At 35.7% G+C, this 27,122-nt stretch overlaps 1 protein-coding gene across 5 annotated transcripts in view; it reads left to right on the forward strand.

Annotated features, from left to right (window-relative positions):
• Nucleotides 1-27,122, forward strand: part of RBMS3 (RNA binding motif, single stranded interacting protein 3) — a 760,872-nt gene that overhangs the window by 621,619 nt on the left and 112,131 nt on the right. For 3 of the 5 annotated variants that reach the window (XM_011961526.1, XM_011961529.1, XM_011961527.1), the window contains exons 8-10: nt 6,996-7,042; nt 20,144-20,240; nt 22,482-22,532. In XM_011961526.1, coding sequence (XP_011816916.1) covers nt 6,996-7,042; nt 20,144-20,240; nt 22,482-22,532 — 195 coding nt within the window. Of the gene's footprint in view, nt 1-3,621; nt 3,661-6,995; nt 7,043-20,143; nt 20,241-22,481; nt 22,533-27,122 lie in introns of all 5 variants that reach the window. The other 2 variants (XM_011961528.1, XM_011961530.1) reach the window with 2 other exon arrangements.

Genomic DNA, 27,122 nt, shown 5'->3' on the forward strand with positions numbered 1-27,122 from the left:
GAGACTTGAGTTTGAGACAAACATTTGGGAATCACCAGGAAATAAATAATAGTTGAGATAAGAAAGCGAATGTCACCACTGTATTGCAGTAAAGGAGAGAGATAAAACCCTGGCCCTGAGCACTCTGGCATCTCATAGGCAGTTGCGTCAAGGAACACTAAAGAAGAAATTGCTTTCTGAGAGGTCAGAACAAAATAAGGGGAGAGGATCACAGAAACCAAAGAAGAAATATACACTCGTCAGATGGTAAATGAATGTAATCATTATTTGGAATTGAAGTATTCCTTGGATTCAGAAATTATGAAAATTAAAGAGTATAGTGTGGGCCATTTCACAGGTTTGTTGGAACCTTTTATAGAACCATTAGCCCAGATTTTACTGTCTTACCTCAGACTGCATAGACCTTGGGAATTGCCCTATTTATGATCTTATTTGTGATTCATCTTCTCTTCAAGAGAACAAATAACTGCACAGAAGCCTAAGGAGCATCCCTTTAGCAGGTGAGAATAGATAACTACTGTACATGGTTGGCTGCCTCTCCTGGTAGAAACAAACCATTCAGTAGTTCCCTGACTATGCCAGAGTTGTTCCCCAGTAAAATTCTACCACTTGACTCTTATGAAGGTCAGAAGGTGATCTGCTCATATCCTCTTTCAGCAAGTGAACTAATAAATTGCCCTCAGTTTTGCTCTGGGCATATTTTTTCCAAGATTAGTTTCTTCCTTAACAGGAAAAAAGTTAAAAACTATTTCTCTGGCCAATTAATGTTGGCCATCTAGTACAGTGGTCCTCATCATTTTTGGCATTAGGGACTGGTTTTGTAGAAGACAATTTTTCCATTGACAGGGGTGTTGGGGAGGGGGATGGTTTCACAATGAAACTCTTCCACCTCAGATCATCAGGCATTAGTTAGATTCTCAAAAGGAGTACGCAACCTATATCCCCTTAATGTGCAGTTCACAATAGGGTTCCCAATCCAATGAGAATCAAATGCCCCTCTGAAATGACAGGAAGTGGATCTCAGGCGGTAATGCTCGCTTGCCTGCTGCTCACTTCCTGCTGTGCAGCCCGGTTCCTAACAGGACACAGATGGCTACTGGTTTGTGGCTCCGGGGTTGGAGACCCCTGATCTAGTAGGTTTCTGATCATTGATGATTTTTATTGGTTTCTTTGAATATCTTAGACATATACACTTTTAGTATCACATATGAGACCCTCAATTTCTCAGCCAGTGTGTAGCCATTTGAATTTCTGAATTCTTACTGGTTTCCACTACTAGAAACACTGTATCATTTCCCCAGAATTTTCTTTCTTTATTACTGACCTCCTTCCCCTTCTCACCTTGACCCTTCTGGTTGTAGTAATCCCATTCCGCCCTACTTCTGTATTCTACTGACCCAGCAAAGCTAAACGCACCCTGACATTTTCAAGCTTACTTCTGAATCAGGCCTCTGACCTATATTACTTTCATAAATGATATGCCCTTTTTTCCCCTCTTAAAAATTTTAAGACAAGTCATAGAAGACATATTATAAATTAAAGGATTCCCTCATCCCACATTATGGAAATATTATTACATACAACTTTTAAAACTCAAAAGTCATGCCTGTAATGCCAGTGCTTTGGGAGGCAAAGGTGGGAGGATCACTTGAGGCCAGGAATTTGAAAACAACTTGAGTAACACAGTGATACCCCATATCTACAAAAAAATTTTTTTTTTTATAAAATTAGCTGGGCTTAATGGTGCACACCTCTAGTCCCAGCTACTGAGGAGGCTGAGGCGGGAGGATTGCTAGAGCCCAGGAGTTTGAAGTTACAGTGAGCTATATTGTACTCCAACCTGGGCAACAGAGTGAGACCCTGTCTCTAAAATATTTAAAGTAAAAATAAAAAGAAGTCAAAACAATGCATTAAAGGAAAAAAAAAACATACATGTTATAGTTATATATCCTAGTATTTTAACATCTTGTTGAAATTCATTTTTAGTTTTATTTCTAGTCAGTGATCTTTAAAATATTTGCTTTCAATACATATTGTACACATAATTTTGTATCATGACTTGTTCACTAAAGGTTTCTAAGTAGAAATACTATCAAACAAATATGAGCAAAGTTAAGTGAAATTTTACTTCAGCAGCAGTACCTAGATGTTTATAAGTCATAATGTTAAGCCCCTTTTTATATATAATTTTTAATCAACATATTTTTATTGAATTTTAATCATAACCAGTGAACAGATGTAAATATTGTTAAAATTCAATGCAAGAAATAAACACTTTAAATATAACATCCAGAAAACAATATTATATTTGTTTTTATTAGCTTCTTGAACTCAACTTGTGCTAATTCAGTATACAATATTTAATAAAATATTCAACATTTTCTATACATTTATTAAAATGTTGTTTTAATTCTGATTGTAGAAGATGAGAAATCTTTATAATTATTTGTTTGTAATTTACCCAATTATGTATCAGGCCAGACCTTAAGAAAAGGAGAAATATTAGGCTAAAATATCAATGTTTTATTTATCCAGGAACTGCAGTCTGTATAGGTTTGTATAAATTTTGCTGCTCCCAATTTTTTGATCCCCATTTATTTTGGAGTCTAAAAATACTTTCAACAATGGTTAAAAAAAAAAAAAAAGTCATTCAGGCAATCATCATATTGGCTTTGTTATCGTCAATGATTCTCTGCTCCTCAAGTAAGACTAACCATTGCAGTCTAGGGAATCTTTCTGAAGTAGCAATGCCTGGTCCCTAATGTGTACTCTTTAAGCAGTATTTCCATAATTATTACCTCTTGATATAACCTAATCATTTACAGTTATGAATATCAAATAGCTATCTCCTAAGTCAACTGATTTGTCTCAGTGAATTTATTAAAAATAAAGATGCATTTGTTAAAAATAAAAATCCCCTAATTATTCCAATATACCATTGAAAATATTTTCTTCTAAAATATTTAGCTCCCATAGTAAAAATCTTGTCTGGAAGACCTAGAAATGTCTTAATATGGCTGAAATACTAAATTAAAACTTAGTATTTAGTATTTGAAAAATGACAAAAATGCCACATTTTATTTTAAATAAACTATGAATGTCTCTAATATACAAATAACGGACCTGAAACATGGAAAATATTTCTGAATCTAGTAACTCCTTTTTGAAAGTAAGTGACATGATTAAGCATCACTTTTCTACATACGTGGTGTGACATTTTCATTTTGTTCCAAGGTATTTTACTTTTTGTGTGACTCTTGAGTTTGTAAACATGCCATAATATTTGGTGATTATATAATGATGATTTCATGGTTCTAGCTTAGTATAAAGGTAGCTCGACAGAGCAGCAAAATCGATTTCCTTTTTTCTTTTGTGGAAAGAGACAAAAGGAAATTGAATGCAAAATTTGCATTAAGACCATATTAGAATTATGACTCAACAATCTGTTACACATGATGTGGAAACCAGGTGTATCCAAGTGTTAGTTATTGTGCTATTATATTCAGCCAATGGGTTAAGTTCAAACAACTCTTTGTTTAACTCATGCCGTGCTGTTACCCACAATGTTCCAGATGCATATGACCTGACACTATCTCTTGTTCAAGTCTCCTCTTGCCAAAGGTACTCAGAGACAGGAGTGTCCCTAGGCAAAATCATGAAGTAGGTGAATCTTGTGTTCGTTCCCTACCCTTTTGCAATGAAAATCTCACCTTAGATTCGTCCCGCCTTTCTCTCCCAAGGTACCTACTCTAGTTACTCATTCCTCCAGATTTACCCTGTGTTTTCCAGGGCGCTCATGCTAACTCCTGTTCCCCAATCACTCTTTGAGTATATAATATCCCTGCTCAAAAATACTCAGTCGCTTCGCAAGAGGAACTGGGCAATCAAGATCCTCCGTCCTTACCTTTTGAATCTTATTTCCCACTCTCCCCTCCACATGTTCTACTGAAAATAGCTCACTCACCTTTCCATTTTTATTTACGCACTTTTTTCCATAGTATTTCTTTTGGCTGAGCTGGCCTTGACTTCTCATCTCCATCTGTGGAAATCCTCTTCATCTTTTAGGTTCTGCTCACCTGTACTTCTCTACATGCCTTATCTGTTCACCCCCAGCCTCTCTCATCTGCACCCCATCCATACCACTCATATGGCACTTAACATATATTGCTTTGTATTATAATATTTATGTATGTGTCTTGTCTCCAGGCACTGTGCTGGGTGCTTTACAAATGTAATCTCTTTTAAATTTCACAACAATCTGTTGAGGTAGGTATTATTAAACCATTTAACAGTTGAGGAAACTGAGGCTCAAATAGGTTAAATAATTTGCCCAAAGTCACACTACTACAAGGTAACAGAGCTAGAACTTGAACTCAGGTCTGTCTGATTTCAAAACATATGATTTCCACTGTACCTTACTGATGTCAATTCCTTTCCGTCTTCTGAAAGATAGGATGGGGGTTTAAGATGAAGAAAGAGGTCAACGTAGGATTTTTTCCTTAACAAATGTGTGTTGAACAAAGAGAGTTTATTGATAATTACTGTATTCCTAGCTAGAATTGTTTGGTTAGCTAGAATCTGTAAGGAATTCAAGTGAAATGCAAGAAAAAATTCTTAAGTGGCCAGAACAAATAAGCATGGCATAAAAAGAGAATGTTCAAGACAGTTTATAATTCAGGAGGGGCTGGATAGCATTGGTCTCTCTGAGCACTGTAGGAAAATAAGTACAAGGAAAAAGAAGTAAATGTGCAGTTGACTAGGGAAGGCTTCCTATAAGTCCCCAGGACTTAAATGATTTGAGATAATTAGTAGACTGAAGATACGACTATCATCCTAAATCTCTCATGCACTAATAATATCTCTATTGAATGTAAAGTCCACCAGTTTTATTCTACTTGCAGTGCCACATCTTGGGTAAATTAGGGGAGAGAAACTTAGTGTTCCTAAGAGGGAAATCTAATTCTAAATGGACAGCTTTTACAACTGCCCTTTCCAGTTCCTGAGACCAGAGAGTTTCAGCTAAGCCCTGGATAGCTCCATTCTGTGTTCAGCCTATGGCCAGGCTCCAGCTGGTCATGTGGCAGATGCTTCATCCCTAGGAAGAATTTAAACTTAGAATCTCTGTTCATCTTGACACCACTATCCTTTTGCCTCTCCCAAAAAATAAAAACCCTTTTTTCATTTCTGTTGTTGTATTTTCTTCTCATTTCTCAGTCCTCCAGCTTGTCATATTATCAGTTGCATATTCCTTTAACATGAATGAGATTCTTAAATTTAAAGAGATCATGGAGTTACCATTAAACATGTGTTCTCAGTGCACCTCGGTTAACTTCTGACAGTCGTTTCAATTCTGTTTGCGAACTCAGTTTCAATTTATGTATGCTCTCTTTATACCAATTCCATTCATATATGGCTCTACACTTTTGTTCCTCATACCAATCTTCATAATAATTTAAAATTTATTATTTATGGAAAGAATGCATGCAATCTAAGCTGAAAGCAGCAGGCTATACTGTACGTCAGACCTTCTGTTAGAAGATTGAGAATTTTCATGTCATTTATAAGCTAAATTTGAAGAATTCAGTGAGCCAACAAGAAAACCATCCTCAACCACAATGGAAAAATTTTAAAAAACTCAAACAGGAAAGGTATTTTGTTTTCTTTAAAATGTCTATGGTTTCTTATCCTTTACAAAAGTCTTCATAGCTCATCCAATTTTTTTCTAACGTTTTATTTTAGAGAATTTATAGACTCACAGGAAGTTACAAAATAAATGTACAGTGACGTCCTATTTACCTTTTACTAAGTTTCTCCCAATTTGTGTATTTTAAGTAATTATAGTACACTATCAAAGCCAGGACATTGATGTTGATCTAATTCAGTTTTAAATTTGAAAAAAGAAAAAATAAATCCACTCTAAAGATAATCTGGACAGTTTTAAATTCCATCCAACATTGTAAGCTTTGTAAGTATTAACCATGTTGATGGTCTTGGTAAACAAAGGATAGTATGTCCATATGGCCACAGAGAAACTTTCCCCATATTGTTGGATATGATACTCAGGTCTAATTTAATTCTTGGGCCAATGTCATAGCCAAGGAATGGAAAGGAGCCCATATCAGAAGACTTGGGTTGAAATCTGGTTCCTCCAAATGTGTGACCTTGAGCAAGTCACTTGACCTTTCCAAGCTTCAGTGTCTTCATCTATAAAATGGAGAAAATACTCCTCCTGCCTACTTCATAGGATTGTTGTGAGGATCAAATGTGATGATGTACATGAAGGAACAAGGTAGACTGTGAATCAGCACTCATGAAGTTTATATTCTTTTCAGAAACTATGTCCAGTTATAGAGAAGTGTACTTTTTCTGAGGTGGTCTTATTCCTTAAAACAAAACAAAACTACCTCCTTATTAGCCATGTGTTCTAGAATTTTCATCATATGTAAATGACCTCCCCTTTCTATCACTCTTGTTAAGGTAAGAAATAGCAATATATCGAACAAGCACTCTGGACTCATTACCTACACACCCTGTAGGCATATGGTCTATTTTTAAATAAATACTTTTTAAAACATTTTCTTCTTTAAGATTGAATGCATTTTAAGTAGCTTTTATTTTTATCCTAACTGCTGGATTCATTCTTACTTTTTTATCATGCCATGAGATGTACAATAGGTGTTCTTGACAATAGTGTGAAATTATAAGAATGTGAGATTAGACAGTGGATGTCTTAAGAAATAAAAATGGAAATCATCCAAGCTGCATTGTTTCTTGGTATGTCTGAATATATAACATAAACTCCCAACTCACTGGTATATTCTGGTTTGTGGATAGTAAAAATGCTAGTCTTGGCAGTAAGAGTAGAGATATATATAGAATAAAACAAACTTAAATCATGGAAAGTAATGATAAGAGTCTTTGTGTGTACTAAATATTTTGGGCACCACAATAAAAATATTAAGATTTGTTTTCTTCCCTCTTTGTCCTGTATATAGGCTGGCATGGCTTTGACCTATGACCCCACAGCTGCCATACAGAATGGGTAAGTAGATCACATTTTCTCTGTTTTAATTGTGAATAGATTTTTGAGCTCTGAATCAACACCGAAGAAAAATGTTCAAATTCGTTTTGCTTTTGTTTTACATCCTTAAACACAAACTTTAAACCAAGTATTTTTCATCATTGTAATTTTTTTCTTCTTATAATTTTCTCTGATCTCCCATTCTCACAATGCCTCTGCCCACATTAAATCCTGTTCTGTCTCTCTCTCCTTCCCTCCCTCCCTCTCTGTCTCCCTCCCTCTTTCTCTGTCTTTGGAGAACAGGTTACGCTAGACTGAGAGAACAATAAGTCTAGAGTTAGCTTTCAAATACTTTTTGTTGTGTGCCCAAGTCAATTTATTCTTTCTTTCTGGTGATCAGGGAAATGATAAGAGAGGAAAGTCAAGTTAGTAACTCAGGTGACTGCATCTTCATTTTAATAAGAACCTGGAAATTTGTATCCATCTACTTAGAACAAGTCATATAGCTTAAACTTCCTCCTCTGAAAAACAAGTGTGAAACTACATGGTGTGGCATCTCTAAAATTCTATGACTTCTAGATATCTTTCATTGAAACTTTCTTCTTACTTCCTAATATCTTTGCTTAGCCTGTCTTGTATTTGCCAATAATTATTTTTTGGTTGTTTGCTTATTTCTTTTCACTGTCTTTTATTTTGGTATCTCCATGGCTTTCAGTAGTCTGTCTTTCATTCTCGGTATGAAGACCTCATTGAAGATCAACATAGGGGGTAGAATGAATTAAACTTCATTTTCTATTTTGTCAATTGCCTCTAAAGAAAATCTATGGAATATTGAAAGTATTTAAATAATTACCTCTTATTCTTATATTATTCATTCAGGCAGTCATACATCCAGTCATTCAACAAACACCCAGTAAGTATCCCAGGCACAATACTATGTTCTATAGATTAAAAGAAAATGTATGATATGAGACCCTTTCCTTCAAGAGGCTCACAGTCTACTCATCCATGAAAAAGTAAAAATTAATGGTAGACTAGGGTAGGAGTATAGTCCTTTGTCCTTGGGTTGATTAAAATTTCCCTCTGGAAGTGAAAATTAAGGATATCTTTTCATATATCCAATAGGCATTTACTTATTTCCAACAAGGTGCCATAAACTTGGTGTGTAGAAAGAAGTAAAGATATGGAGAAGAAAGTCCTCTAGAATTATATTATATAGTTGGAGATAAATAATGAACTCAGAAAGTAAAAAATAAGGCATTCTATATTGTGATAGTGACTGAAAATAGATGTTATAATGGAAAGGAATGACATTTATTGAACACATATTATGTGCAAAGTACTTTATATTTATAATTTAGTGGCATATAGTTTCAAATGAATACATGTGATTACAATTAGAAATTTATATTGGAAATTTATACAAAGGAAAATAGAAACAATAGTTCAAAAAATACCTGTATGCCCACTAATTAGATTCAATAAGTATTCATATTTTAGAATATTTTACATGCATGCATATGTATGCAGGTGTGTGTTATATATACATATGTATCTACCTATCTATAGTATGTATTATGTATATATATACATATCTACCTGTCTGTAGTATTTATCTATGTATCTACTTGTAAAAAGTATCTTGTTGCCCAAGGCTCTGTGCCGGAGATGCAGCAGTGACCCAAATATAACTTGTTTTTGCATTTATAAAGCTTAGATTGTTAAGGATATAAATAAAATAACAATTAACTTTTATACACAAATATGTAGTCAATTATTATAATGATGCTAAACATTTTTAATTAGAAATATTGATACCTTTTGCTGGATCATATCACAGTAAAATTTAAACATAATATTTCTAACTTCCTGCGTCTTCAAAAATAAAGATGTTAGTCACATGATAAAAATATCGTCACATAAAATGAAATCAGTAGTAATTTCAAAATATCATCTATTGTCCAGATGATTTTTAAACTTTGTTCAGTTGCCCCAAAATGTATTTTACAGCTGGATGATTCTGAAGCAAAATCAAAAAGTTATATCAAAATACCTTATATGAATTATTTCATTTATTTATATCATATTCCTTTTGGGTGAGTGTTAATATCCCACTTACAGATAAGAAAATGAGGCCATGTAGTCCGAGGCAGAGCTGGGAATCAAATGCCAGTCTGTAACACTAAATAGAGCCTTCTGTCTTTGTCCAGCTAGGACAAAGGGAAGGCTATATGGAAGCAATGAGATTTGACATAGGCTATCCAGGATGACTTAGTTTATCAAGGATAGACATTAGGAAAAATGCTCATTGAGAAAGTGGACTGGTATGAAGGGAAGTGGAGTTTGTAGAGATAAATAATCCAACAAGTTTTACTGGAGTGAAAGTTTCTTGTGAAGGAGTTTTATAAGTTTAGAACATTTTTTTGGTGCCAGATTTAGAATTTCAAGTATTTGGTTTTTACTTCATAAGCCTGGGGAGTAATTATTGTTTCTTTTTTAGCAACAGAGTGGTGCGATATAAATAATGAAGACTATATTGGAGCAGGAAAATCCTCCTAGTAGGAAGCATCATTAAGAGGATATTAAAATAGTCCGGTTATAGAAGTGTAAGAGTTTGTTCTAGAGTGGCTCATGTATGAATGGAAGAAAGAAACCAAAAGCAGAGACAACCTGAAGAAACTTTCCAATCATGCATTAAGCAAGTGGCCAACAAACAATCCTACATTCAGGGTTATCCATCAAGGGCTGGGGACATACTGGTGAATAAGACACAACCAGTCTTTACTCATCTACATTGTGCAAAGGAAATCAACATTAAAAGTATTTTATTGCTTATATACCATAAGCACCCAGTGGTGAATTGTAGGGTGTTATGAATGGTCTAGTCTTGCTTGAGTGGTTAAAACTTCTCTAAACAAGTGATGCCTTGAGCTGAGCTCTGACAACGTGTAATGACCAACTATAACTGGATGTTATATTTGATGGCAAAAGAGAGAAACGAAAGTGAACCTGTACTATCAGCAGAAAGGCAAGGAAATAAAGTGAAGAAAGATGATGATATGGTTAGGCTTTGAGTCCCCACCCAAATCTCATATTGAATTGTCATCCTCATAAACCCCATGTGTCAAGAGAGAAGCCAGGTGGAGGTAATTGAATCATGAGGGCGGTTTCCCCCATGCTGTTCTCATGATAGTGAGTTCTCACAAGATCTGATGGTTTTATAAGAGGCTCATCCCCCTTTGCTTGGCACTCATCCCTTCCTGCTGCTTTGTGGATAAGTTGTCTTGCTTCCCCTTCACCTTCTGCCATGATTGCACATTTCCTGAGGCCTCTCCAGCTGTGCTGAACTGTGAGTCGATTAAACCTCTTTCCTTTATAAATTACCCAGTCTCAGGCAGTTCTTTATAGTGGTATGAAAATGGACTAATGTAGATGATATGCTCAATTTCAAACATGCCTGATTAATGTCTCACTAAGACTCACTAAGTCTCACTAAGACAAACTAAGATTCATTAAGACAAAAAAAGATCAAGAGTCAGTGGTAAATGTAGAACTGAAGTTAGGGAATGATAATTTCTTATGCATGATTTTAATCAGTCATTCTCTAATGAACAGTTTAAAATTCTCCAAAGACATAATTTCCCAAAAACCTTTAATTATTACAAATTGACAATAGAAAATAAATCGAGGTTTCAACTCCTAATCTGAGAAATCCAAGGTGAACTTTGGGCAGTGCAATGTTGAAGGCAGCGAGGACAGCCTAGAACACAGTGAACATTTCTCTTTTTTCCTCAAAGTCTCCACCTGACATTTCAGGTTACCACCCCTGGATCCTATTGGGGTTGCTGCAGGTACATCTGTCAACCTCAAATCATCTGAAATATGAAATGTCTCTATACCTTATATTAACACTATAACATTGTATCCTTTAAACTATTTGAAGAGTTGCAAAAATGGTTCACCCTCTGCCATTACCCACTTAGATATTTACAACAATGAATATTATTTTCCTCAAGAAACAAACAGTTAAGATGCTGAAGATATCCAAATCAAGAGACTTTATATACTATTATATTGTCTCATATTATATTATCTAATCTCATATCGCTAATATCATATAATAAATAATTTTAGTCCATTGAAAGTAGGCATCTTATCTTTCCTCAATTTATTTTCTTGTCTTGCTGCTAATGATAGCACCAGTCCCTCTCTTCAGTATTTCCTGTGCACCAAATATTCCTACCCACTTTTACCAATCTTACTCAGAGTTTGGTCTTTTCTCATCTTCTTTCTTCTAGTTGCTCTCGTCTACCTCTCTTGCTTTCAGGAAAGTAACACTCCCAAGTCTATACTTCAAGTGTGTCACTAGCTTCTGAGATCAATGACCTGTGGTTTTAGCTTACTAGGTATTGCTACTATGTCTTTGTCCCAAACTAAGGTCATTATCCTCATCAATATATTGTAATACAAACTACACAAATTCAAACAAAACACACATATCAAATTTTGTTTTCCTTTGTTTTAAATTCTCTCTGAAGCCATTAGGTTATGATCGCCACTCCTCCAGGCTCTTTCTTATCCTATATTCTTCACAATAAAACTAGTCATTAAGATTTACGCAATCTATATCTGATGTATATCTTCAACCCAGCTCTTCCTCCCTGCCACTGGTTGAATTTCTTCAATTACCATTTCCTACCACTCTAAGTTTTTTACTCCCTTTAACATATCTCCCCCCACAAACAATTTTCACATTGATTTTTGAATAATTTTTAAGCAAACGTAACTACAGAAATCACCTGCCAACTTGGCTTAAAGTATTACGTGGCCTTTACTAACTACAGAACAACACTCAAACTCCCCCAGATAGTACAAACAGAACTTCGTAATTTGGTTACTGCCACTGAACTGGACCATCTGTGATTCTTGGAACATCCCATGCTGCTTTGTACCTCTGTATCCTGTTGAATGTGGAATTCTCTCTGCCTGAGTTCCCATATGGTAAAACTCACTCCCCATGACCCCACAACCACACACATACACATTTACACACACCATATAGATATGGGTATCAGTAACTACATCATAATATGCTTTTTAATAAAAGCATAATACACTTTTTTAAAGTACTGTTTTCATTTCAAGAACATCATTAAATCATACCAGGCAAAACTAGTTATGCTATTCGTCATAAGGAAAACAGTTTAAGCAATGGTTAAGAGTGAAAACTTCAGAATCATCCTGCCCAGGGATGCATCCAAACTCTGTCATTTACCAGATGTGTGATTGTGGACCCATTGTCCATACTTTAGTTTCTTCCTCTGTGAAATAAAGAAAATAACATCAGCACCTTTTCATAAATCTGTAAAGATTAAAGGAACCTGGTGTGGTACCAGATAATGATCAATGTAAATGTTGACACTATTGTTGCCCTATGTTTGGCATTACCATGATAGGTTTGACAATTAGTCTTTTTTATTATGTAGTTCTTGATACCCATATCTATAATAGTTCCCTGCTAGAATATAACTCAATGAAGATAAGCACCATATCTTATTCATTTTCATAGACTCTTTAACTCAGTATTGTGAATGCTAAATCAGGACTAGGAAATGTGACAGATGACATCTGCTTGGCTCCAGCAAGTCGACCTCAGGGAAACCATCCTTCTCCCCAGCCATCAAGTCAGTCTGTCCCCATGTAACGTATTAACCTAATTCTCCTAAAATATTACCTCTAGTTTCACCCAAAGCAGCCAAACTGCCCATGAGTTTCTCTGTCTTGAGTGAAGAATGGAATTTTGGAAGCCTTGGACTATCCATTGTGGTGTTGGCAATAAGAAGATAGAAAGTTTAATTCAGAAATTAAAGAAATAGGAGAATTGTAGCTAATTAATCTTATTTATTTGATACTTCTTTATAGAAATTATTTTTAAAGTGTTTTGCTCATCTTTGGTTTCATTACCTTTATATGGTAACATTCCCAATGGTAGGACACCAGTAGAACAACCATTTCTATGCATGTGAGATGTCACACAAATATTTTCTCAACATACTGTTTCTTGAGTTAACATTGGGACATGCCTCTTAGAGGTGTGGAAGCTGATTTAAACAACTTACTTAGCATACCAAGGAGCCTAACGTAAGTGTCCATAAAAAGTATATTATTCCTCATTCCCATTGCTGTATTCAATTAGGCAGCAAATCTAACTTAAAGATAAGTAACTTAACAGAAAGGTAAATATTACTGTAGAGAAGAGCCTGGTCCCATTTTACATAGAACACAGGGTATCCAAAGATGTAGTTGAAACTTACTCCAATCCAGTTAATATTGTTCAACATTGCTTAATGCTGATTCACTTGAGTTCAATAAGCTTAACAAATTTTTTTTCAACTTTCTATCTACAGTATAGTTTAAAATTAGAAAAAAGAAAATGTTCACATCATATTAGGAACAATGGGCATATATACAAGTCTACTATCAGATAGGATGCAAAACTATTATGATTAAACCACAAAGTACTATAAGATATACATCTATATTAACTTTTGTATGTATAAAATGTTTCTGAAGGAGTACACAAGAAAGCATGATGGTGATTATCTGGGAAGGGCCAACAGAGTAGTGGGAAATAGGGTGAGAGGGAAACTTGTCTTTTACTGTTTGCCTTTTTATATTTTTTCAAAAAGAAAAAGCAAATTATTTCCATAGGATCGTGCAGGAAAGGCAAGTATGTTCTGAAGAGGAATTGGGAAGGCTTCTTGATAGTGCACTGACATGAGCTTTTCCTCTTGGAGAGGTGCCACATCCTAGCTGACCAACATATTTTGTGATCCTATGGAATCCTGTAGCTGTAAACTAAGCCACAGGGATTTTTGAGTATCTTAAGCAAGTATGTGTCTGAGTTGTAGCTAGTAGGTTAAATTGTGTAAAGAGTTACATGGCCTGAATCTCATAACCTTCACATTAATACAGAAACATGAAACTGAAATAAAGACTCCCGAAGTTAGCTTGATTGTTAGCTAAGGAAGAACAAACATTTCATAACTACACCATGGTGAATCTGTGCTGTTTGCATTTTAGGCAGTAGAAGATGTCAGTTCTGTCATCTGCCTGAATCTATCCAAGTTATCACTTAAAAAATTAGATCAATGTCACTTTTATCTAGGACTCTGAAGGGTAGAGTGAAGAAGTGTCTGAGTCACAACAGAAAAGTAAAAATCTTAGCAATTTTTACTATAGGCTAACTTACAAGAATAAAAATGTCCATTCTCTTAGAGCTATCTGGTAAAACTCTGTAATTTGTTTTTACTATTGCCCTATTGCTCTTTTAGCAATCCAATATGAAATTCCATCCTTTCCAAGTTGAACAGGGGAGGTGGGAGATTTTCCCTCCCATATTCAAAATCTCATCTTTCCTGTGCCCTTTTCATTGAGAGCTGCTGTGTAAAAGCCTCTTGGATTGTTTTATTTGAATAAAATATATTCTTGGGGGAGATGTGAAAAAGAATGTTTTCTATAACATTGGTTTGCTGGCTGCTTTATATGGGCATTTGATATTAAGCAATATGGAAACCTTACGTTATTACACTAGGAAAGGAATCTAATGTGAAGGATACGTTGGTATGAGAATAAAAATGACCAATAACTTATTCATCTTGTACTATTGTGTTACCCTGAGGATAGTATTCATGGTTCCAGCCCTAACAGTATTGCCTATGGACATGAAACACAAGCCAGTGCTGTTTATTTCAATGCATAAATAAGATTTGTTTTTTGTACAGTGAAAAAAAAATTCTACCCTGGGGTTATTGATATATTCATGTTATTTTTATTGTCAGTGAAGTAAGGTTTTACCATGTTGTTACTGACTGCCAAATCCCCTGAAGATGACTTTTCCGCAGGCAAAATAATGTCCTATTAGTGACCTAGATTTGCATTTTCTGGATTTCTGGAGAACACTTGCTTTAATGCCAAAGAACCAAGTAATTCTTTGCATTCCTTGAAAATATTCAGTTTTTCAAAGGCTAGCTTAGACTTCCGTGGATCATACTTAGTTTACATCTCTTATCCACTTTGGTATTTAATATTTTGCTCATGTAAAAAAACCTCCCCAGAAGTAACTAGCTCATGTGCTTAAGCAGGGTATCGCAATCTTGATGTTACTGCCATTCAGGACTAGAAAATGTTTGCCATAGGAGCTGTTCTATGCAATGTAGCATGTTTAGCAGCATCCCAAGCCTTTACCCACTAGATGCCAGTAGCTCCCCACTCTGCTCCAGTTGTGACAACAAAAAATGTCTCCTGATATTGCCAAATGTCTGCTGGAGAGCAAAATCACCTGTAGCTTAGAACCAGTGGGTTAAGTGTAAAAGAGGCACTTGATATATACATAATGACATGTGAATGTTTGTGAAGAAGAAAACTTTTACCAGGAAAATAACTTGTTAAACAACTCATTCCCATTTTCTGTAACATTTGCAAGGCGTAATGAATAATGCATAGATTACCAAATACAAAAACATTAATTCACATGTTTTGAATTACCTCATTTTGTTATTCTGCCTAGAAAGTTCCCAAATAGCATGACATCTCTGCTTGAAGTATTTATTTATTTTTATTTTTTTTAATGTGATGCCTGAGTGAAAATGTTTTCAAACCCTGACCATGGCAGGGACTGACAAAAAGCTAAGAGATTTGGAAACACATTCTGTAGTTCCCTCCTTGGAGTCTGGCCCTGTGTATTTTCTTTAGATATGGTACCTCTAAGCCTCAGATGCAATAGTAGCCTCTCCTGTCATGGTTTAAACAGGGTGTATATTTGGACTTGAGAAGAGCTTATTTCAGAATACTAGAATCAAGACGGTATGAAGACGGTAGATCAAGACGGTATGCCGAGTCCATTCTTCCCGTAACATTTTCAGTTCTTAATGACTCTCTGAGTTGAGTGGCAGTATTGGAATTTGCTGGGAAGTATGAAATGTAATTCTTGTTTCATGGATAGGATTAGAGCAGATAGAACAAAAATGCATTAAATTTTCCACCAAGGTTTCCTTTTGCTAGTATCAATTTACTTGGCTGCTTTCTTTATGTTTCTGTTCTCTGTTTTCCCCATACAATTTCCTGTAAACTTTGCCTGTCAATCCAATCTTTATTGCTTTCATTTTTAATACTCCAATTGGTGCATTTTACAAAATAGACCAGCCACACTAAAATGTAATGTGTGGTTTGCTTTGTCTGTACAAGAGGCTGAACCTGGATTTCTACCAGAAGTTAAACCACTGCACGGCATATGAGGAGGGCTGTTTGTTGAGTGGCCTTGGATGCCGCACCTGTCATTATGAGCCTCAAATACTGTTCAGTGCCTCAGAAATAGGATTGTCAAAGAGAAGACCTAGAAGAATTTTCAAATGCAAACCATGATTTTCATAGAAAAGGACTGTTTTTTTGTTTTTGTTTTTTTTTTTTTCTAGTTTCTAATGCCCCTGCATGCTTAGAAAGTAGGTACATTATTTAAACTTCCTCTTAGCATTTAATATGTGATGTTGGGCCATCTTCTCTGGGCTGTCATTCCTCAGCTTCCTATCTCTTTCAGGGACCCTTCTCCTATGGTTCCACCACCATGGCATTGCCCTTCCTGTATGGTAATCACTGCTGAATTCCACAAGCTGCTCTGCATCTATTCATTCATTGAACGTACAGTTATCAAGTATCTGCTATCTCCCAGGCTCTGTCCTAGGCAAAAATACTGATATACACTCAGCCCCCTTGGACCTGATATTCTAGAATGAGAAATAGTCAATACATTGTATTTGTCAGTTCAGGCTGCCATAACAAAGTGGCTTGATTGATTTGGTGGCTTAAACAACAAAAATTTATCTTTCCTCAGTTCTGAATGGTAGAAATTCAAGATCAATGTAGCTGATTCTGGTAAGGGCTCTCTTCCCCTGGATTGTAGATGGCTGCCATCTTTTTTGTTTATTTGTTTGTTTGTTTGTTTTTTCAGAAAAGGTCTCACTCTTGTCCAGGCTGGAGTGCAATAGCACAATCACGGCTCACTGCAGCTTCGATCTTCTGAACTTAAATTATCTTCCCACTTCACCTCCCAAGTAGAAGGGAATACAGACGTGCACCACCATGCCCAGCTAATTTTTGTATTTTTGTAGCGATGGGGTCTCACCATGTTGCTCAGACTAGTCTCAAACTCCTGGGGCTTGTTATGTCCTTACATGGCCTTTCCTCAGTGTGTGCGTGTGAGAGAGCCTGAGTGAGCTGTCTGATGTATCTTCTTAAAAGAACACTGATCCTATTTCATTAAGGCCCCACCCTTATCTTCTCATTTAACCCCAGTTACTTCCTTGGACACCCCATCTTCAAATACAGCCACAGAAGGAGTTAGAGCTTCAGTATGTAAATTCAGGGGATCACATTCAGTCCATAATATATAAAAAGAATTTTTTAAATTACCACTTCAGATAGTGATAAGAGAACTATACAAATAAATCAGGAGAAAGGGATAGAAAACAATTGGGGTAGACATGGCAGTTGCTAATTTAGCTATAATCCTCTCTGAAAAAGGGACAGTGGAATGAGACCAGAAATGAAAAAGAGGCAGCCTTATAAAACTTTGAAGATGCGAGCATTTTAGGTAGAAAGAACTGCAAGTTCAGTGTAGAGACGACAGTGAGAATGATGAGATTACAGGACAGAAAGCAGTTTGGTTGAATCCTAGTCGGCTATGGAGAAAAGGTTAAGAAAACAATATCAGAGAAGTAGGCAATAGCTTGATTGTGCTAGCCAGTGCAAGAAGTGAACATTTGTTTTCACAGCAATGGAAAGTCTATGGAGAGCTTTAGGCTGATTAATACCTAAATATGGTACAATTTAAGTGACTAAATAAAGAAACTCAAAGGGATATTTTACAGTCTTACCCATCTTTGTTAGATATAGTAAATGTTGAATAATTTTTTAAAATGAAAAGATGAATGTTTTCTTACATAGTAATTATCTTTTTAAAAAAATCAGGTTTATTAGATATAATTTACATACAGTATATTCACTCTCTTTAGTGTACAGTTCTATGATTCTGACAAATACATACAATCTTGTAACCACCACCACAATCAAGATGTAGAACAGTTATCTCACCTCCTCAAAATCCCTCGTGCTCATTTGGAATCAACCCCTTCCTCCACCCCTCTATAGTTTTGCCTTTCCCCTAGTGTGATACAAATGAAATTACATAGTATATACCCCTTTGAGTCTGACTTCTTTCATTTAGCAAAATTTACTTGAGATTCCTCATGGTGAATGTTTCAGTAGTTATTTTCCTTTTATTGCTAAGTTGTGTTCCATTGTATGGATGTGCCACAGTTTGATTATTAATTCAGAGGAAGGACATTTGTTTCCAGTTTGGGGCAAGCATGAATAGTCTCTATAAACATTTGGATTAAAGTTTTTCCATAAACAAAATTTTTATTTAATTTTGGTTAGTATGGAGAAATGGGACTACTGGGCCATAGGCAATGTGTATGCTTAGCTTTAAAAGAAACTGCAAAGCTGTTTTCCAAAATGGGTGTAATGTTTTGCTTTCCCAGTAACATTGAATGAGAATTCCACTTTCTCTGCATCCTTGTCAGCTGTTAGTATTGTCTTTAAAAACAAAAATCTTTGCATTATCTCTTTTTGTCATTCTATCAGGTGTATAGTCAGTGGCTTCTTTTAAACATCACAACTATAAATTTATGGGTCTGGTGAGTATGGATAGTAAGAATGTAATGTATGATGGGATAATTTTTTTCATCTACACTATTTTTTTTTACCCAAAAGAGTATGATCTTATCAAATCATTGTTAAGGTTAAAGTACATTTAAGACTATAATTTAAGTACATTCAAGACTATATCTTTGCTTGAAGACTTTTATACAAAATAAGCTTAAAGAATTTATTCCTTGAATCCTGACAACATTGAATTCGAGTCCTCCCATGTTTCATGGGAGTCTCGTGAGATGCTTTCTTAGAAAGCAACTCATGAAAATCTCTATTTAAAATCTCAGTGACCCCTGAGGTTGGATGAAATCTTTGTCTCACAAATTCCAAGCTCAGTCATACTATTAAAAAAAATAAACCATACTAATTGGGTTTTGCTGAAAGTACAATAAAGTGAAAGAATTATACCGTTATTTCTCACATGCATTTTTCCAACCTATCCTCAAATCGCTGACATACTCCATCTCAGGCAACCTGGTTTTGTCTGTTCTGTGGCTGGTCACTCTAGCCTTTCACTTACCAGTAAGACACAGGGGAAACACAATTTAAAATTCTGCTGAAGGATTTGAGCATTCGATAACTCATGGACTTGACAGTATAGTGTGGCAGAAATGGACATTTCGCTGATTTTTATATCCGAAAACTACCCTTTAATGGATCTCCAGAAGAATCATCCCTCCTCTGATTTGTGAATTCCTGATCTTGCAGCATTCTACAATTGTCCAGTGAAGGGCTCTGGAATACTAGAACATTCAGTGTTTTTACAGAGTCTATAGGAGCGTATCATATAGTCTTCAGTGTCTCTGCCAGCGCCTTGACGTAATCCAGAAAGCATTCCTATTCCAACCTCAGTTCAAATTGTCCTGTTGCTTCTCTTTTCATGGAGAAAGTATTTTCTGCATGAAGGCATGGACCTATGCCTAACACAAAATATCTATAACTTTCTAGGAATTAGTCTTTATTTCCTGACTGAAGACATAGATGCAGTTCCTGTATTTGTAACATCAGTCACTTTTGTAAAGCTTGATGCTTTCATTTTGACTTTCTTTCAAAGCCTTTTAAACAACACTCAGCTTTTCTCCTCCTGCTGGTTGGAGACAGTATTCAACTTACCTGGCATAAGGAAGATTTTGTGCAGCTAATTTCATAAGATGACTCCAAGTCATTTCATTCAGAGCTACTTATTTCTCTTAGTGGATTCAAATAATGTAAATCTGGACATTCCTGTTAATGGTTGGTGGAAAAACATGCGGGTGGAAATATGTCTTTCCCATAGGTACTTGAGAGCATTTGATTAGACGCCAGGCATGTAGCAACTTCGTGAATCTTCTTTTTTTTGTTTTCTGTTTGCAGATTTTATTCTTCACCGTACAGTATTGCAACCAACCGCATGATTCCACAGACATCTATCACGCCATTCATTGCTGCTTCCCCTGTCTCCACATACCAGGTATGTCCGATTTACCTGCACCTTAGGAGATATCTTTCTTGCAGTAATACACTATTTAGAGGCAAAAAAGACACAGTAGAATGAAAAGAAAACATTTCTCATACACTTTAATCACATCTTAATGTAATAATACTCAAGTTATGAGTTAGTCTATACTTTCAAGAGCCTGTTTGCATCAATTCACTGGATAATAAAATCCACTATGCTTTTCATTCTTCCTGCTGAGTTTTCATGATTATGCTACTTTCCAACCAACCTCAATACAGCTCTCTCACCACTGGGAAATTATTTTGTTTGTTGTCTGTTATTTTGGTTGTTCATGTTCCCTATTGTGTCTTTTCTAAAAGCACATTTCTAGCAATTCCTTCACTCACTCCAGGATATTTTGCCACTGTCATCTCGTTTTGTCATGGTTGTCCCGGTAAAGCTATATAGATAGATGTTAAATTCTACTTCCCAAGAAACAGAAGAAATTATCAAAGTGGTAAAAAGTTGTTCCTATTCCCTGATGTTATTTCATTCTCAGTTCCAGAGAGACCAAAAGAGACCTCAGGGGTTCCGCATGTTGAAATGCTGGAAAGTCTGAGACTCAATGTGTGTCATCAACTAGATATTATAGCCAGTTAATTCCAAGTACATAGATGGATTAAAATAGTCACATTTCTCCCTCAAACAATACTCCTTATTTTATTCCTCTGAGTTATTATGTATGTGATATTAATCTCCTCTCTACCTAATATTGTTCTTCAAACAGTTCTTCTAATTCTAATTAGAAAACGCCTATATATATATATGCTGCATGTAGAAAGTGTCTAGTGTCATTTCTTAAAAGTTTGGAGGGAGAAAGAGAGAATGCAAGCGTGTGTATGCATGTGCTTCTTGAATGTTGCAGCTGGTGGGGGTGGATGTTATATAATGGGTAAAACTGTAATGCTGCTGACTGCTACTAATTCAGTGAAGTTTTGCCTTGTTCAGTCGCTGTATACTTCATTTCAGGATATCCCAGCTGTCATAGAATCAAACTTAAGACCATGTGCACTTTTCCTTAACTGATTCCCCCTGAAGCAGATCATTTTCTTTCTTTTTTTGCACTCAGATTCTTGAAACATATCCGTGGGCAAATGGAATAGATTTTTCATTTGAATTACATTAGAGGGTCTCTGAATGGCTGCTTTCTTAATTGCCTTTCCTTGGGACCGATGAGGCTATGTGCAGGTGCTGTTCAGTTTTTGTTCTTCCTGCAGGCCTGCCTGGTTGTAATGTGTGCGCATGTGTGTGTGTGTGTGTGTGTGTGTGTTTCCTTTTTTTTTTTTTCTGATCGTGGCCTCTGTTCCAGCCAAGACCACCCATTAAGCCACAGTGTAGAGAACTTTGTGACATGAATAAAATATTCACTGAAGAGTGATTTTACTTGGGAGGGCTCATAAGTGGAATTTAACTTTAGCTCCCTTTTCTCAAAAGAAGAGATTACAGCAATGATCTATGTTGTTGATTCTTACCTTTCACCAGGTTTTTTCAGTCCAAAGTGTTTTGGCAATTCTGTGTGTGTGAGTATACAAAAAAAAAAAAATCTTCTGAGTTCTCCATGTGACATTCAGCTTATATGGGCTGACTTTTTCATTTGGCTGACACATGGAACATTTAAGAATAGTTGGCTGGCTGACATACTCATTTTTATTTGTTATACCAATTGCCAGGAGAGAAAATAATTACAAACGTGTTTAACTTGGGTTAAACTAAGATAATTGCCCCAAATTTTTGGTTTATCTCTTTAGCTCTTACCACAACTTTTACCACTTGGACATATTTCTAAAATGGGATCAGTTGAGCATTTGAAGTTACAACAGATGACAGAAAAAGAGAAACTCTTAGCAGTCAACTCTTGCTTCCTTCATTACTTGCCATGACATCCCTGAGAGCTGATCTTCAAATGGTCTCTGAGGCCACCTAAAACTTTAGCCTTCAACATCAACCTCAAAATACGCTCCAAGACCCAGCCTGGGCCATGTGGGCACTGAAGTCAGCTCCATTGATATAGGAAGTTGCTTTACCTTTTACCTTGTTTCAGTGACCAATTTAATCAAGTCCAAGAATTACCTTTTTACCCTTGGTTTTGAGCACGAATTAACTGTAAAGTCAGGTGGACTCCACTTTCTTATGACCTAGTGTGACTCCACTGAACACAAGAACCAAGTTCTCTCTATGATTGCTTTGTGCTAATAAATGCTGTTTGATGCATAGGTCCAGAGTACTTCATGGATGCCTCATCCGCCATACGTTATGCAACCAACAGTAAGTGTTCTCAGTCACCTGAGGCTAATATTTCTATTATCCAAGTACACGCTTTTGGAATGCATAGAAGCTTTGGGGTAAAGCTTTTGTTATATTATGTAACTCTTTCAGGCAGCCATATTCTCCAGATAAAAAGCTGTTCCTGAAATTCTACAAAAGCATGTACGATAGATAGCTAGAGATCGACATAGACATAGAATTAGATAAAGAGAGAGGGTGAAAAAGCAAGAGAGTGAGAGAGAGAGAGTGCGTGGAAACTTTATTAGAGGAAATAGCAATCAACCATTCAAGCTGAGTCTACCATTTCTTATGCATGAGGAATTTCTGCTTTATGTAGGAACTCAGAACTCTGGACAATTAAATTTATTCTACAAGGAAACTCTTTGTTTCCCTTCTCTTTCTGATATGCTTTTCTCTCTTTGGCCACAGTCTGATATGCTTTAGGGACAATTTGGAGTATCATAGACAAATTTTGGCTTGAAGCAATATATTTCACATACGAAGGTAGTTGTCTGCTAATAGATGAAGTTATATAGATAGATGGCAAGGTGTGTAAATATTTTCATGTTAATTAACTATAGCAGTTCTCTTTTTCTTTAGTGGAAATTTTCTCTCTGCAAAATATTCAAACTCTATTTTCTACTCGCTAGATTTCCCATTTTATGGCACAATATTACATCAATTGCAAGTGAAAAGCATGACGTAGTACATTAGAATCTAGAATGAAGGCTAATGATTGCATTTATCTTTGCCTAGGTCTTCCAGGATTTTTAGCTCTATAGAAGTGTGAGACAGAGATTTCAAAAGCAACACACTCATGAGAGTGTGAGGCAGGAGAAAGAGCCCTAGACTGGAAGTTGTGTGACAAGGTCTCTGGTAAATCTTCTGGATATGCTCTCTGTGCATTTGTTTCCTTTTCTGACACTATATACCTTATAGTGCTTTTGTGAGGATCAAATGAGAGATCATATGTAAAGACAATGTAAAAAAGTATACATGCTGTGCAGTCTTGTTATCATTGTCCTCATTATTATTGCACATGTTCATTATACAAGGAAGAAGCAGTGCTAAATTTTAACCCCTTTAGGAGATAAATGTAAATAAGTTAGTATATAGTAAAGACCAGGGAGCTAAACACACAGGCATTCATTTCCTGGACTCAAAAAATTAGAGAATCTGGCTTTCATATTTGAGCTGTGTCCATTTTATTTTTTTAAATAAGGAACTTTTCATGTTGCTCCAAACATATTGATAGATTTTTATTTAAAGAATAAAAGATATGTAGTTTACCACAGCAGAACTTTGTACCATATTTAGCAAAGCCCTTTATTTACCGTTATTTACACACCTTGAGGGCTTTCTGAGTTCATCTAGTCTAGGTTCTATAAATTATACCAATATGCAACAAATCCAGGCCACACTTTTCTGTCCAAGTCATAAGGTAAAATTCAGTATGTGCTGCCAAAGCAATACATGGGATAGCAAAGACTAAGCCAACAGAGGAGAAGGAAAGAAGTGCTGCCAAGTTCTCAAGAGGAGACTTTCTGGAAGGAAACAACCACCTTCTAAAAAATGTGTTCATCTATAAAGCACTAATGCTAACTTAGCCCTCTTACTGAGTTTTAACATCATCTCTTTGTGGCCAAAATGAGTGCACATCTGGCAAAATCTGAGTATTTTACCAGATATCAAACTATGTGAGATTCTTCAGTATTTCTAGATCTATTAGGGGCAGGGAAGATGGTTGTATGGGACTTTATTTCAGCTGTCACTCAGGACTTTTACAAAGTTTTTCAAACACCTCCTTTTGCACCCCAGTACAGCTTCAGCCTGATGTTTGCATGTATTATTTCTGTGCGTGTATTATTAGTGTGTGTGTGCATGTGTGTGTACTTTAATTTGTCCCTTTAGATTTTCCTTGCTGTGGCTACTACACAGAGCTGATATCATATCATTTCCCATGACTAGATTATGCATCATGCTTGAGCTTAGGCCACTAGGTTTAAATGTAATGTTTATGGCTGGGGTGGATTCCTGGAAAAATAGAAGTGACTGGGCCACCCACCACTTTGCTATCTTTTAGATGGAGAAAAGGGCTAAACAGTGTCATGGAAACACAGAGTTTGTACCATCAATCATTGCCCTGTAATAATCTTGTTGGCTGTCCATATTACATCAGTAACTTTACCCAACTGGCTTTAATTTTATCATCAAAGTGAGGGTAAATCACCCTATGATACTAAAATATAAAAATCTTTAAGGCATCTTAGACTACAAATCAAAAAACCTGAATCTGAGAAGAATTAATGAGGAACTTGACGATTAAGAGCATGGATTCTTGTTTGAGCTCATTAGGATAGGAAACCCTTCTTAGCAAGGGGGTACTGAGTTATTTACGTAAACTTTCTGAGACAGTTTTCTCATGTGTAACATGAACATAATAATACATAAATAATTATGTTTTGTTCATTAAATGAAATAAGGCATTAAAGCTCTTAAAATAATTTCTGATAAAGAGCAAACACTCAATAAATTATTATCTAATTATATTAGTAAACTTCTCGTTATGCTTTAAATTATCCCAATTTTATCAAATGAGTGCTGTTATAAGCAGAAAGTTGAAAATAAGCAACTTTGTTGAGAATCATCTACTTCTACCACATTCATAGTGCTAATTACCTTACTTTGCTAATGAGTTTGGTGGAGAGAGACTCTGTGGCTATAAACAAGACAAATTGCTTACATTCATACTTATTTCACTTACTTTCTAAAGATTCAACACCTAAAACTTAAAAAAAAAAATGCCCATTGAGAATCTCATTTTTTCAGTAACTGGAGACGACTTTACAAATAAATTCAAGGTGTCAAAATCTATGTCTCAAATATATTGCCCATAATTCCAATTTGCTTGCAAGTTTTCTTCTCTATCACATTTTCTCTTTCCTAACTTTATGATAATTTCATGCATGAGGTTTTATTGTACAGGAATATACCTCCCCTATCACCAAGCACATATACTGACTCCTGAGTTGAAGATGTATTGCCTAGGCTAGAAGCCCTTTGGGTTCTCTCTCAGGCTTGACTTGAAGGGCTCTAATTTCTCAATCTGGTTTGTATTTGAAAACAATGCTTCCTTAAAGTTCTAAAATATAGCACAATGTACTTGATCTCTTTGCTAGGGAGGATGAATGCGTAAACTGGAGAGGTAACAATTGGTAAGAGAGAAATGAAATGGCACAGAGAACGAAAGGGAACAGTAGAGTCATGAAAGAAGAACAGAAAACATAAGCATATCATTTCTACAGTTTACCATTTAAGTTTGTTTCTTTGGACATTTAATTTTCTAAGAAATGTGCTTGTAGATTTAGAAACAAATACTCTGGGAAGGAAGGATAGACATCTCCTTGCATGGATTATAATTCTGGTGTTTTGGAAAGAAAAGAAATTTCTTTTATTGGACCCTGAGAACTTATTGGATCTCCTGGAAAGTTGTCACACCCCATGTAGGGAAGCAAGAGCATTTCTGTTTGCCTTTTGTTGTTCACCTGAACAGACTCTGAGAAGACAGCACTGTTAGACCAAATTAGGAATTCCCTTTTTGCTGAGAAGAAGTAAAAATGCTGACTTTGTCAGTGTAGTTGGTTATTTGTTTCTGCTTCTCAGCACAGACATCTGTACTGCATGCTGAAATCTCACCACTGCACTGACAGAATTTTAATAGTTGGTGGGTTGCACCAAATATCTACTCTACAGAGCAGTATGTTACATTGGAATGTCATATGAATGCACAATTGAAATTCCTGTGTTCCAATATCTTGGATATTTTGTTACGTCTGTATTACTGACAAGGAGAAAAGATGATAGTTTTCAAGAGGAAGCAATGTTCCACTTTCTTAAACTTTATTTAAGTTCATTTGAAGCATAAATCTTCTGTTCTTGATATGGTTAGTGTTATATCATCTGAAGGAGAAAGGTCAGTTTTCATTTTGACTTAATTACAAATTGGTTATCTAATTACAGTATTCTAAGAAATACAGGATGCCCTTATTGAATCAATACATGATTTGTTGCCATGGCAACAAATGGCAGAAAAAGTTGCAAGCAAATAAAAAATTGTAATTGTTATGATTAATAAACCCTGATTTTTCAGCTAAAGAGCAAATGTAAACTGCTTCTCTACAACCAGACTGTTTAAGAAACCCCAGAATACTTAATTTAGTCATTCTTTGCCCTTAAACATGTAAGACCTAAGGGCTAGTTTTAGAGTTTTGTCCTTCAGATTTGTAGGTGTGTGTTTTGAGAAGGCATTATCACCAAATTTGCCCTAATTACTGTAGAAAATAGTCCTGGCTTTGCTATTGTTAAATATGACTTCAAAATTTTACAGGAATTTTTTAAATATAATCTCAGGCGACTTTAGTAAAATAACTTTAAACAATGAAATGCAAAGCTTATAATTCAAAAAAAGTGTATAGAGTATAAATGATTTTCCTCCTAGGAAATGGATGATCCCTCTATTCATCATTTCTATTCTCCAGAAATAAACCTTGTCAATAAAATCAGCTATTTCTATCCAGTCAATTTTATATG

Source organism: Colobus angolensis, unplaced genomic scaffold, assembly GCF_000951035.1.
Source record: "Colobus angolensis palliatus isolate OR3802 unplaced genomic scaffold, Cang.pa_1.0 Scaffold56, whole genome shotgun sequence".
In the NCBI taxonomy this organism is placed as follows: Eukaryota; Metazoa; Chordata; class Mammalia; order Primates; family Cercopithecidae; genus Colobus; species Colobus angolensis.